The 14,837-nt window shown below is 41.7% G+C and overlaps 1 protein-coding gene across 1 annotated transcript in view; it reads left to right on the top strand.

The window, feature by feature from the left end:
* The window catches only part of LOC308306791 (transmembrane protein 269-like), a gene marked incomplete at both ends in the record, with an annotated part of 30,889 nt that extends 16,687 nt beyond the window's left edge, over positions 1–14,202 (top strand). The window contains 5 exons of the mRNA XM_080751833.1: positions 7,789–7,936; positions 10,729–10,826; positions 12,273–12,416; positions 12,782–12,982; positions 14,033–14,202. Coding sequence (XP_080607959.1) covers positions 7,789–7,936; positions 10,729–10,826; positions 12,273–12,416; positions 12,782–12,982; positions 14,033–14,202 — 761 coding nt within the window. The remainder of the gene's footprint in view (positions 1–7,788; positions 7,937–10,728; positions 10,827–12,272; positions 12,417–12,781; positions 12,983–14,032) is intronic.
* Positions 14,203–14,837: the final 635 nt, after the last annotated feature.

Here is a 14,837-nt window from a genome sequence, read left to right as displayed (position 1 = left end):
AGTCTGACAGTTCTGTGGGAAATTACCATCAAATTCAAAACCTGTATAGTCAAACACATCATTGCGAATTGATTTGACTACTTTTACCATAGCAAGTGCCTCTTTATCATAGTTTTGTTCCAGTGTGCTTTCTTTCAGTATGGCCTGCAATCCATCTTTGAAAACAATCAATGTTGTGCGTCCAACTCCGCAAGATTGCTCCTGACATGCATCAAAATGACTGAGAATTTGTGATTTAAGTCTGGTTTTGTTTATGGTTGGCACTTCTTATGGTTCACAACACCTTTTTGAACCAGTGTGGTTGCATTGACCCATGGAGGGTTGCGCATCCAAACGACAGGCAATATTCCTTCTACTCACATGTTCATAAAACATATTCTCGTATAGATTATTTTTTTATAGATGGGATGCTTCTGTCTTCTGTCATTTCAACCGAATACTCTCCTATAGTTAACTCTGACCATTCTCCTGTTATACTTAATTTAAACTTCGCTAATCAACATAAAGCTACCTACTCTTGGAAACTGGATTCGACACACTGATAACACATTTTGCGACCGCATTACTCGTTCTATAGACCTCTTTGTGGAGACTAATAAAAATGAGGATACTAGCCCGTCTTTATTATGGGAAACCTTTAAAGTATTCCTTAGGGGGGAGATCATCTCTTATACTGCCCACAATCATAGGAAACAAAAAAGACGTCAACAGGAACTAATGGAGGCAATAGCTGCTCTAGACCGTCAATGTTCCATCTCTCCATCTCCCGAACTGGCCAAAGAGAGACTTGGTCTTCAGACTGAGTTCAATCTCCTGTCCACTAGGGATGCTGAAAAAATGTTATTAAGAGCCCAGGGAACAATATATGAACATGGGGACAAAGCAGGACGCCTTCTCGCACACCAGCTGAAGGGTAAGATAGCTTCACGTCAAATTCCCCAAATAATTAATAATGCTGGTTCAGTAACAACTGACCCCTCTGAAATTAACGAGACCTTTAAAGACTACTACTCAGAATTATATAAATCAGACTCATCGAATAATGAGGCAGATATGACAACTTTTTTTAATGGGCTTAATGCTCCTAAACTAACCTCAGAACACCATAACAAATTGGAGACACCGCTGCAACTCAGCGAAATAATCAATTCTATTAACTCAATGCAGAGTGGGAAATCCGCAGGAATTGACGGTTACCCGGCGGAGTTCTATAAGAAGTTTTCAATACAGTTGGCGCCTCTACTTTTAGAAATGTTTGAGGACTCCTTTCAACGAGGTAGATTACCACCAACACTCACCCAAGCCTCTATATCACTCATTCTTAAGAAGGACAAAGACTCAAATCTATGTAGCTCCTATCGCCCCATTTCCCTTCTTAATGTGGATGAAAAGATACTTGCTAAGACTTTGGCTACTCGGCTCGAGAACATAGTGCCTTCTATCATTTCTAATGATCAAACAGGATTCATCAAGAATCGACATTCTTTTACAAATATACGAAGAGTTCTCAGTATTATTCACTCACCAGCCTCACTATCTAACCCCGAGATGGTTATCACACTTGACACGGAAAAGGCTTTTGACAGAGTCGAGTGGGGCCATTTATTTTTCACTCTAAAGTATTTTGGTTTTGGTGAGAGATTTATTTCCTGGATACGTTTAATTTATACCTTTCCACAGGCACGCGTATCTACCAATAGTCAACACTCAGAGTTTTTCCCACTCTCACGTGGCACAAGACAAGGTTGTCCGATTTCCCCCCTGCTTTTCGTGATAGTCATTGAGCCCCTATCAATTGCCCTTAAGACTAACAAGCTGTTTACAGGTATTAAAAGACATGGAATTGAACATAAAGTATCCTTGTATGCAGACGACCTGCTCCTCTTTGTCTCAGACCCAATAAAGTCTATACCACATATTTTAACTACTCTAGAATTATTTGGCAATTTCTCAGGGTACAAGCTGAATGTACAGAAAAGTGAATGCTTCCCTGTTAACCAATTGGCCAAGATGATATCCCCAACTAGAATTCCCTTTAACTTATCTAATAGATTTAAATATTTAGGAATTATTGTCACTAGATCTATTCCCTCTCTTTGTGAGGAAAACCTTACAGCTTTAACAGCAAAGGTGAAAAACGACTTGCACCGATGGAATACACTACCTCTTTCCCTTGCAAGCAGAGTGCAAACTATCAAAATGAATATACTCCCCAGATATTTATATTTATTTCAATGTCTACCTATTTTCCTACCCAAACAATTCTTCCGACAATCAGACTCAATCATTTTAAATTTTATATGGAACGGGAAAACCCCAAGAATATGTAAACCTTTACTTCAGAGGGAAAGATCAAAGGGCGGACTTGGTTTACCTAATTTCCAGGCTTATTATTGGGCAGCAAATAATTATGTTTAAAATTTCACTCTGGCTTACAGAGATCGAGGACAGCTGGGTTCAATTGGAATCTAACTCCTGTCACTCCTCGTCCTTAAAGGCCTTAGTATGTAGCAGTCTCCCACTCAAACCCAGGCAACATTCTTCTAGCCCTCTTGTAATTTCCACTTTAAAAATTTGGCAACAAATTAGACAACACTTTGGATGGACATCCTGGTCTCAAGCTACACCATTATGTAACAACCAACAATTTAAACCGGGCAAAACTGATGGTAGATTTTCCTTCTGGTCGACACAAGGTCTGTCTTGTCTGGGAGACCTTTATATAGACGGCACGTTTGCCAGTTTCACACAGTTACGCTTGGCATTTAATCTACAACACTTCGATTTATTTCGATATTTCCAAATTCGTAATTTTGCTAGACATAATACCTTATCATTTCCACAGATTCCACCGGCTTCGGGTATTGACCTTATTTTACCAGTAATTCAACTGCCAAAAGGCCAAATTTCTTTTTTATATAATCTACTATCGGCAGCGACTCCCCCTGCTTTGTCGAAGATCAAAGAAGGGTGGGAAACTGAACTGGGTATCACTATGTCAGAAAGGTTCTGGGACGCTGCATTAAATGCTGTTAACTCTTCATCATCCTGTGCGAGACTTGGTCTCATTCAATTCAAAGTACTTCATAGGATACATTATAGTAAAGCTAGATTATCGAGAATATACCCAGATCTTTCTGACTCCTGTGATAGATGCTCTCAAGCCCCAGCCGATTTGACTCATATGTTTTGGTCATGCCCACGCCTGGTGGATTATTGGAGATCTTTCTTCGAGGTAACCTCGGAAATAATAGGACTAAATGTGGATCCATCACCTCGTATTGCCATTTTTGGTGTCCCTGAAGAGGGAATCAGAATAAACACTAGACAAAGAAACATAATTTTATTCGCCTCTTTAATTGCTCGACGTCGAATCCTCCTCATGTGGAAAAACCGGCTTCCCCCTGCAAACACTTCTTGGCTGCAGGACCTGATGTCATTTTTGAAACTAGAAAAAATTACATTTGTAGTCCGGGGTTCCGCAGAAAACTTTTACAAACATTGGCAACCTCTTATCTCCTACTTTGACAGTCTACAAAATATCCCTTTGGAATAGTGATAAATATTGATGACTGTCAGTCCACTTGAGCCAAGGGTGTGAACTACAAATTATTACTTTTTTGGATCTCAACACACAAAGCGCCACTCGAGGTTGAGTTAACATGCTGGTTTCTTTCTTTCTTTCTTCTTTCTTTTTTCCCTTCTTTTCTCTTTTTCTCTCTTTCCTTAGCTTTTGTGGGTGGGGGGTAGGGGTAGAGAGGAGCTGGGGGTAAACGGGAAGGGATGTTTTAAAAAAAAACGAAAAAGCACAAAGCACCAACCTTGACATCTTAAGAGCTTTTGTAATGAAGAACGTAAGAAAATGTACCTACTTATTTGAATTTTGCTTTCTTGCTAGAATGTACTTACCTACTTACTTAATGTAATTTACAATTCAGATGTTGAGGCATGCTGTAACTATGACGTATGCAATTTGTTAACTGTGTGAATAATTTGTGGAATAAAATGTATATAAAAAATATAAAAAAATAAATAAAAAAACATTACAATTCACCAGCATTACATTTCATCATCAGCCGCATAATTCATAAGCCTATTCAGTCATTGACATTTCCTATAAAGCGAAGCCACTCAAGTCAGTACTTAACTTTCCCATGTTCGGAGACCCCCCACAGGGTCTGAGCTTGGCGTGGGACGGCCGCTTTAGACAGTGGTTGTGGGAGTCAGCGTCAGTGCCGTCCAACGCCGTATGAGCAGTCTCCGTCGACAATAGGAGACAGCTCGCACACACTGGAGAGCGGAATTAAAGCACTCCTATTGCGTCCCCACTATCTTGTCTCGCCCTGCCTAACACAGGAACCTGGCCTTAGTCCCACTTTCTATCTTCACCGCCGGCAGCCCTAAACAGCGTGCGAGCGGCACCCACCCCCCGTAGTGAGTGCACGTTCCTTGGTAGATAGCTCAGCAGGCTAACAGCCTCTTTAACGTGGACTGAGCTCCGCTCTCCAGACACACTCTGTCGTACTGAGCAAACCATTTTGTATTGTTCCTTCACCCACCGCAATCATGTCCAGCCGTGACTGATCAGCGCTCCGTCTCTCATTCAAGTCCGGTGTGTGCCATCAGACTGTGAGTGACACTTGTCATTGTTTACGTCATCTCCCATCTGCAGGTTCACTACAGTATCATCGCAATAGCTCATCAATGTGTGACTTATACCTGTTCAAAGTTAGCATTTTCAATTGAGAGCTATAGCACCACCCTTTGGCCAATGTTTGTGGGTTTCTTGTCTTTGCAAGTTGACATAGCCCTCCCATATTGCTGAGTTTCATAATTTTTGTAAATTACCATATGCTTATAGGCTAAACCTGCAGAAGAATAATAATAGGTAGAGAAACAAGAAGGGACTGAACCATACATGCTAATAATAAAAGTTATAGTTTCAATTGGGGACCATTAGCAGTACGTGCTTGGCCCCCTAATAATAAAAGATAGCAAACAATAGCCATGGCAGGTACTGACAAATTCCCCAAGTTGGGAGATTTATGTTTGTTATTGTGTTTGTCTCTGTCAGTTAACAACAGCATATCTATCTATTAAACGAGCAAACTCACTCACTCACTCACTCACTCACTCACTCACTCACTCACTCACTCACGCTTATCCACGTTTATCTATTCACTCGCTTCAGCAACTGATCCCAAAGTTCACATGGTATTGGCCATTAGCATTATACCAACGGTGACGGAGCCGGCTCCGAGACATCCCCCCCCCCCCACACACACACACACACCCCTCTCTCTCACAGTTAGGAATGCGCATTGTCTCTCTCTCTCTCTCTCTCTCTCTCTCTCTCTCTCTCTCTCTCTCTCTCTCTCTCTCTCACACACGCTTTCACCAGGCGCGTTTGATGTGTGTCTCATCTTCCAACGGGTATGAAAAAACTATGTGGAGCAAGCGCATACATCCCCATACTTCTTCTATTCACCTAAATTTGCTGTTAGATTATTTGTATCCATCATAAATATGCACTCCTGCATGAGCTGCTCCTTACATTATGATGCTCCCACATATTCTCACACACGCGCCAGTTACAATAACTTTCCCCACAACCCACACTCTGCACATATTTTGGAGCACATATCTTCGAACGGGTAAGGTCTAGTTTACATAACTTGGGCTTTCCCATCATGCCTTGTACTCATTAGGCAGTAAGCCAGAAATAGACATGCTTGAAAATGTCAGTGTGTCTGGCTCTCTTTTGAGCGGTGGTCACAACGCTCCTATACGTGGCCGTGTGTGTGGGTATGCGTGTCTGTAGCCTGCAGTAACCTTTTCTGACCACACATGTTAAGGGAGGGGCGCTGTTGTTCAGACTCACATTCACACACACACACACACACACACACACACACACACACACACACACACACACACACACACACACACACGCGCGCGCACTCACGCACGCACACGCACACGCACACGCACACACACACAGCCTCCACCGCTCAGTTCACACGAGTGTTATTTTTTATGTATTAATGACTGAGACAGTTGGAGTTTGGCTTGCAGCACTTTGCTGACAAAATGATCTGGAATCCCCACAGATTTATGCATGAGTGTCCGAATGCTCGGAAGGAAAAAAAATACACTTTATCTACCACTGGCAATGGTATAGATTTTGGAGGCAGAACGTGCTGTATCGATTAATTGGTTGGTTGATTTATGATTCGTAGCTAAAATAGCAATTAATATACCAGGTTGCACGTTGTGTAATATCTTTCAAAAATAATAAAATAAAAGCATGCTGTCAAGTAAAGTACAAGTTATTGTTGGCTTTGTGCTGTGTCTCATACACTGTTTTCTTTCAGATGAAGAGTCTCTTGAACTTGCCTGCCTTCAGAATCACAGGAAGTTCAGGTTGAAAAACATAATAGTAGGAACATCACTTTAACTCTTTTCACAGTTAGATTAGCTGAATTTCTTGAAGGGTTGCCACTGAAACATTTTAATTACTTTTTACAGATCTTAATCTTTGCATACACTGGGATAGTACTATTACTTTAGAAAAAATAAATAAAAAATAAACTTCTGTGGGAATTCTAAACTCACAAGAGAGGATGCAGAGAGAAACAAAGATTGCTTTGTCTGTCTTCATTAAAAAACATCACAGCTTTTTCGGAGGCACAAGCAGTTCTGGCATGAGTGAGGAGTGACTACCAATAAAGTATCAGTTGAGTGCTTTATTTTACCAGGCAAGTTGTAGTTTTATTGATTTCATGCATGCTCCATGGAGTACCATAAAGGGCTGCAGATGAGGTGTTCCTAATAGATTTGAACAGTTTGAGTGTGAGTTCTGCTGCCTCGTGCTTAATTCAGGGCACTATGTTTTATTGGAGCTGCAGGGTAATGGATCAGAAGTGTTTTAATTGTCAATACTGTGTAGCCCCTCCGTTCACATAGCCTAGTGTAGTGTCCTAAATGTCTGTTGTATTTTCCCCACACCAATCTGCATGCAGTTGACCCCTGACAGTCTACGGTCGAGTGTCAACACTATGCAAACTGTTCAAATACTGGATTTCTTGACAATAACGTTTCACTACATGTATGTCTTTCAATTTGTTTGTTCCAGTATTAGGTGTCCTCTGTAAATATAATGTACTGTCGCTAATTAATTAATGAATAGGTAACTTCCCAATGTTTCACCCTTTAGGATATATATACCACTGCCTGAATGAGTGTAACAAATTAAAGAAGAAAAGGACTAGTGTATCATAAGAGTCTCCATCCATTTAACATACGTCTTGGTGGTAAGTGATGCTTTCTATAAGCTGGAAGGATCAATTTTGTAAAAAAACTATGCTTTAAAAAGAACAGAAAATGCTCAAGGTATGCTACTGTATGATATTGTGCAATTATTGACTCCCATTAGACTTAAATTATTCATCACACATGGCTGATTTTACATAAAGTGATTTCATTTTTTATAGTCTGACCATAACAACAGCCTTTCTGTAAGCTGTAATCTATCATTTAAAACTCGGGGAGGTTGTTTTTGTGGTTTGTTAACTACAGCAGTGGTTCTCAAAGTGGATTCCAGGGACTCTGTGGGTTCCTTTAGGGGGGTCTAAATTGCCCCTTACAAGTATATTACTCTGACAGTGTACAAATGGACCCTATAACGGGTCCATTTGGTCCCATTTGTACACTGCCAGTGTTAAGCGGAGACCTTGAAATGTGAAAGTTTGACCACTGAACCACTGTTGTCGTGTGGTGTGGTCTCAGATTTCTTCCAGCATACCAACAAGCTCTTTCTGCGTGAGCAGGCCACGGGCCTACACATCAAGGAGTTTGCACGTAAGAATGCTGCCAATGCACTGTCAGTGGCTAACATGGTGATGGGGATGGCTTCCATTCTGAGCAGTCTTAGCGGGTGAGTGGGTTTATAAAATGATTTATCTTGTTTCTTTACCAGCTTCTGAAACAAGAGAGACGCTCGTGCAGCTTTGACACACCCCTGCGTGGGCCTTGTCTGCCTTTTTGAGTTTGAAGCGGATTGACATTGATTTTAAAAATCCTCAGTGTTAACTCTGAGAGTGGTGCGCTGGTACAGGGGCTGCACCGCGACTCAGCGTGTCACGTATGCCTTGATGTGTTACAAATGTTTGTATATATGTTTTGAATACATGACTGCTGTGTCATAAGACAAATTTCAGTGTGAACTGTCAATAAAGTACTATATCATATCATATATCATATCAGTATAAATCTAACCAATAACCCTACACCAAGGGTCTTCAAGAGGGGGTTGGGGACCCCTAGGAGGTCCGCAGAGTTACTACAGGGGGTCCTCCAAATCTTTGAGTGATAGAAAGGTTTTTTTCTACTTTTTTATATTATCCACTTGAACCCTAGTGTCAATATTCAGAGAACTTTAGCCAAAAATGCTTGTAGATCGGCTATTTTCGGCCAAGGGCTTTGGTGTAGAGGGGGAAAAGAGCAGATCAAGTAGGCCTACAGAGAGGTCAAGTGTATTAAGTATTGACGGTTCGAGTGGTTAAATATCTGAAAACACAAATTGACACAAATCAAAAATACACTGATGATCGTGTTGTCAAACAATGAAACTATGGACTCTTTGAGAAGGTTGTCCTGCTTCATCTCTCTCTCAGCTAAGGGGTCCTTGGCCCGAAAACGTCGAAGACCCCTGCCCTACACACTGACATTTTCAAATGGACCTGTAATTACCTGTATCCATTTGTACACTCTCAGAGTTACAAATGGATACATTAATACTGACCATTTTACTGTGCAGTTGGGACATCATTCAGCTAATGCAGGCTCTTTGTCAGCGCATCGCTCAACTTTTTTCAAACCCTTATAGTGATGCTTTGAAAGTTGATAATCACATGCTGTCCAAAACAGCCAGTGCATCCAGAATTGATCAAAGTTTCCAGGGAGGTATTTAACTTAAAGATTGGGAACAGCATAATGTGGCCATTTATCCAAAGGACTTCACTATGACTGCATACATCTTTAGCATGTTTGAACCTTATTGGAATGAAGCCCTTGGCTGTTAGTGCCAGTTATACCCAAAGAGTTATTGTATCTGTCAAAGAGAATTATTTATGGAACAATGTTAAAATATAGCCATCAGTGTTTTCAACCATTTTCCATAAAGCTGTGTGCTTTCTGCTGTTTTGTTGCCAAATCAAATATATTTGTTGTCTCCACCAGCCGAAGGCATGGGGGAGAGTATGTTTTCCCCTTCGTCCGTCCGTGCGTCCGTCCGTGCGTCCGTCCGTGCGTGCGTCCGTCCGTGCGTGCGTGCGTGCGTCCTCGCAGTTTGTGTGCACCAAATCTCAGGCGCCGTTGAAAGTGAGCACACACATTCCCTGGATGCCAATCTAGAACCTCTGCCCTAAATCTTTCAAATAGGCCTTTTCTAGCGCCACCTAGTGGCCGATGTTTGCAAAACACATTTCTGTGCACTACTCTTACAGATTTTGTCCAAAAATCCTACAAATCGGTAGGCAGTATCTCGACAGTCATGTGATCGACACGGATCTGTCCATTTTTGCATATTCCATCCTGATTGGCTAAGATTGGCTTCCAAAATTTGTAGGATTGAGCCGTTTTGAACAAAATGCCTCAAATCCCAAACGCAAAGTGCAAGCGCCGTTGGCCCGGGCACTGCCAAAGTGAGCACACACATTCCCTGGATGCCAATCTAGAACCTCTGCCCTAAATTTTTCAAATAGGCCTTTTCTAGCGCCACCTAGTGGCCGATGTTTGCAAAACACATTTCTGTGCACTACTCATACAGATTTTGTCCAAAAATCCTACAAATCGGTAGGCAGTATCTCGACAGTCATGTGATCGACACGGATCTGTCCATTTTTGCATATTCCATCCTGATTGGCTAAGATTGGCTTCCAAAATTTGTAGGATTGAGCCGTTTTGAACAAAATGCCTCAAATCCCAAACGCAAAGTGCAATTATCATGAAATTGCGCACACACGTTCCCACTAGGTCGAGGAAGAAATGCCACTTCACATTTTTGAAATCAGCCTCATGGTGGCGCTATAACAGGCCGATTTGTGGTTTTACCTATAACTCCACCGATCAGTTTCAAACTTTGTTGGTACACTCCCTAGAGGCTAAGGATAAACCTTTGCCCTGCATTTCTCACATCAGCCTTTTATAGCGCCACCTTTGGGCCGACTTATGTAAAACACATTTTTGAATATTACTCCTTGAGATTTTATCCAAAAATCACGCAAATCGGTACACAGTATCTCTATAGTCATGTGATCAAGTCCAATCCGTCTGATATTTCATATTCCATCCTGATTGGCTAATAACGGCTTCCAAAGTTTGCAGGATTGCTCCGTTTTTGAACAAAATGCCTCAAATCATCAACCATGCTTGCGATTACCGTGAAATTTGCCACACATATTCCCACTAAGTCAAGGAACAAATGCTACCTTTTTCACATTGGCTTGTTATAGCGCCACCAGCAGGTAGACTTTAGCAAAACATATTTTTGGAACAATGCTTCAAATCATGCATGCAGCGTCCGATTGCCATGAAAGATCTAAGGTGAAGAACACATGCCACCCTTTTTACATTGGCCTATAATACAGTAGCACCACCAGGACGCACGGCCTGGTGGAGACCTGTGCTCGGAAGAGCACTGCTTCTAGTTTCCCCTGTTTTGTCCAGGCATCAATATGCAGCATGCTGGCTGGTCCTGATTGGCTACCTTCTGGATTTGGCAGATGGAGCAGTTGCCAGGCGACTAGATGCATGCTCTGCACTGGGTGAGTTCAGTGTTGTGCTCAGGGGCACTCACCAGTGATAAATGTGTACTGAGATATTGGCAGGACTCACTGCACAGCCCTTGTCTGGACTTTATAATTTGGTCAAACAAGGTCATAGACAAGATTGTACAATTGAAAACAAAATAAAATAAAACTATGGAACAATAATGGACACAATCATTTTTCTTCAAAAAAAAAGAAAAGTGTTTTAACAAATACTCAGGTTTAAACATTTCAGAGCTCTGTTTTGTTTCGCCTTTTCAAAGATTTTTTTTTGGGGGGGCTTTTATGCCTTTTATTGATAGGACAGTAGACTAACAGGAAATGGGGGGAGAGATGGGGAGTGACATGCGACAAATCGGGAATCAAACCGGCGACGCCGCCAGGCATCCATGCCTATGTGGTAATGCCTAAGTGGTATGCGCCAGGACCAGTAGGCCAGCGGGCACCCCTGTTTTGCCTTTTCAATAAACTTTTTTGAACATCCATGGGTTGTGCATTTTTCGGAGTTAAAGAAGGTGTTATAACGTGGTCTCACATCCTCTTTTCACTCCCATCAATGAAAATGCCCACTAAGCAAACAAGATGCATTCAAAACTTAGCCCCACTGGCACCGTTTCAAAAGATCATGGCATCATACAGTAAATCAAAATGTACCAATAGCTTTTCAAAATGGCCGACACCCATGTGCGGGTTGTCAACGTTTTCTCGGCAACCCAAAAAATAGCTCCCAGGTGCATGACAATGCTTCGTTGCCCTGCACATTTCAGGGGGCTTTGTGTCCCGACTGTGTTTTCTGCATGACTTTGCGGGTGCGTGTTGTTATGCCCCCCTACCCCTTTATTTGTCAATTGAACAATCACTTTCCTATTAAGCACCCTAATTCCACAGGCTCACGCTCCAATTGTCTATTTTATCCCTTTGCTTTGAGCTCTCTGCATATCTGAAATTGCTCAAATTGTTCACCCTGGGCTGTGGAATTCCATGTCGTTCAATTGAGCTTGTGGGTCAGGATCATTTTTGGGAATGTTGTTTACAGAATATTGACCTGTTGGGCTGACAGTGGAATTTCCACTGCACGTAGATGCATATCTACATTGTGTACACGTGCATGCATATGAGACACACATGCAGACGTGTGCATGTGGACAGAAGGCCCATGTTACACATGTGCTATCACTTTGCCATTATGACCTTTGATAAATGTATCTAGTCTGATTATTGTGACTTTCATTTGTGGCACTGCACAACTTAAATATAGCATCAAATAATACACAATGCCCATTGGCCATCCCTGCAATCGTTTTAGGAAAATATAGTGGCTGTGAATAGAGGGTGCAAGTTCTAACTTGAATTATGTACTACTACTACTCTAGAGTTTCATTCATACAGTAAGTACCATACATCACCCATCCTGTTTCTAAATGGATCGTCTGTTATGCCCAGGTGCCAAACTAGATGATTTTGCTGATTTCACCACATTTGGGATTGCGACGTCATTGCTGCTGAGGACACCTGACCTACTGGACAACATCCTGTGCATGTGTTATGTCATGTCTGTACTCGTACGCCTCTGCTTTTTCTCAAGCGGTAAGTGAATGTTTCTGGAATTCAGCACAACTCCATATCATCACTGTCGGGCAGAAACCTCGTATCTCCAAGTTTCAAATGTGTACGTTTTTTTGGTAAAGCAAAGCCCTGCTTCATCATACAAGACCGTCAAAACTAGTGAAAACCGCAAGCAAACAAGCACATAACGCCTCGCGATGCGAGGTGTTGTGTGCTTCTAGATCTGCTGTTTTCACTAGTTTAGTAATTTTTTTAGATGATAAATACAAAACGAACGGTTTTGGACATACAAGGTTTCCACCCGACAACGACGATATGATATAAATGATGTTTCATGTGTGGAATGATGTAATTTATTTCCATTTTCTTTTGCGTTGAATGCACAGGGATCCCGTTTATGTATCGTGGCCTACCCTGTATCTACTCCTCAGCCAGTTTGGCCAGTGCCTCTCTGCTCTCGGGGGGTAATATGGCTCTGCTGCGAGTTCTGGCGGTGGCCATGATCCTTTTTATGATCAGCCAGAACTTATACCCTCATGACAGGGTGCTGGAGTCCCAGGCCTGGAAGAAGGCTGTCTATGCTGGAGGTAAACTAAAAAAAATAACTGCCAAGTTTCATTCACTGTTCTTGGATCCAGCACTGTATAAAAAGTTGTGGGAATGTGCTTAGCCTACGCCTTTTGTCTATTATTCAGGTATTATACATCATACAGTAATATAGAGCTCTACAGTAACTCATTTCTGGAAGTGAAATTCTCATTCATTTACTCCATAGATGTTTCAGAAGTTCCTTAAAGAGCTTTTAGCCTGGAACTAAGTGAAGCAACTACAAGATGAATCGTGACCATAAAACATTTTGATCCGGGTCAAAAACATAATAATTTGAAAATCTAGAAAAGGCTAATGTACGGCTAAAGGCTAAAGTAAAGGAAGGTGTTTAGCTTGTTTCTTTGTCAATTTAACCATAGTCAATATTATAATTTGTATTGTTCATAATAGTGTTGTAAGTGACACTTTGTAGTGATTGTCCTCTCTTTGGACACTCTTGTCCTCAACTCTAAACAAACATGTCAGAAGAGGTAAACATAAACGCTTACGCCCGTAGAGTTCGGTGGTACAGTAGCAATAACTCACGAGCCAACAGTGACATTCGTGGGTGCAGTAAACATTTTGATTGTAAGTGAGCTCCACCAAGCAGAGACATCGCTGTTACACTTCAAATTGTGGGTAGTGTAGTACATGACTACTCGCGATTAAAACATGTTTTTCTTAAAACTAGGTTGATCTCATACAGACTTGTGGCTTCTACAGGAGCATAAACATGGTTTCACAATCTCATAACTTGTGGTAAGTCTACCTTGGATGGTTACAAAATTATGGCTAACAATCAAAATGGGATTTTCACTTCCGGAAACTCACTGTTGAGCTCTATTTTAGTAGCTGGGGGGAACTTGAATGCCAGTGATGAAAGCAGCTAGGCTTCTGAACTTTGCGCAGAAAGGTGCAGATGCTCACACAAGAAACAAAGCAGAATGACACTACAGGGAGGGGGGCTATAATAGCCTACCCCTGAACGTGACAATTGTGATATTAAAGGTCTGTAGTCCTCACTTTTCCTTCTTTTTGTTATTTTACAGGAGTCATCATGGTGCTCTGTTCCTCCTTCCCATCAGCATGTGTGTACTACCTGCTGTGGTCTGTGTCCTACATTTTGTTCCCAACATCCCTTTGGGGCTGCAAAAGTGTAGTGGGGGTCATGGTCTCATCCCAAGCTCCCACTAGGCTTGCTACTGGCCCGTCCTGGTGAACGAAGAATATCAGTCTGCTGCTGCCCCCTACTGCCACGGAGGATCCAAGCTCACCCATCTGAGGAGACCACTCACTGTTAGATGTGATGACTACAGGAGACAAGTTGATTGAATAGAATTAGTATGAGGTATGAGAAGGACTTTAATAATGTTGGTAAGGATAAGCATTTCATGCTTACTTGATGTAATGGCTTTTATGTTTTCATTCAAGCCAGGGGGTTTGGTTGGCTCATTCCAAAACAATCTTCAGCTGTATGCTCAGAAGGTTATCTTCAGTCTTATGTCCCTAGCACAATAATAACCCAATAGCAAAACAGTAAAAATGTATTTTGTTTTGTTTTTACAGTAATACTTTTTCTCAGTATTGGGCAACAGTATAATGTAACTAGAAAAATATTGTTCCTTCGAAACAATTGTGGGCTCGCTTCAAGCCAGAAAACAATGGCTATAAAAGTCCAAAATGTCAAGATCGCAGGCAGTGCTCTCTTTGACGTTACTGACGTCAAAGATTGGTCCATTTTGTTCCAAAAATGTGTTGTGCAAAAGTTGACCCGCTGGTGGCGCTATAACAGGCCAATGTGAGAAGGTTGGTATCTGTTCCTTGACCTATTGGGAATGTGCTTGCAAGATTTCA

Source organism: Nannobrachium achirus, assembly GCF_963921795.1.
Source record: "Nannobrachium achirus genome assembly, chromosome: 21".
In the NCBI taxonomy this organism is placed as follows: Eukaryota; Metazoa; Chordata; class Actinopteri; order Myctophiformes; family Myctophidae; genus Nannobrachium; species Nannobrachium achirus.
Note: the sequence above shows the minus strand (reverse complement) of the source record. Positions and strands in the feature narration are given on the sequence as shown.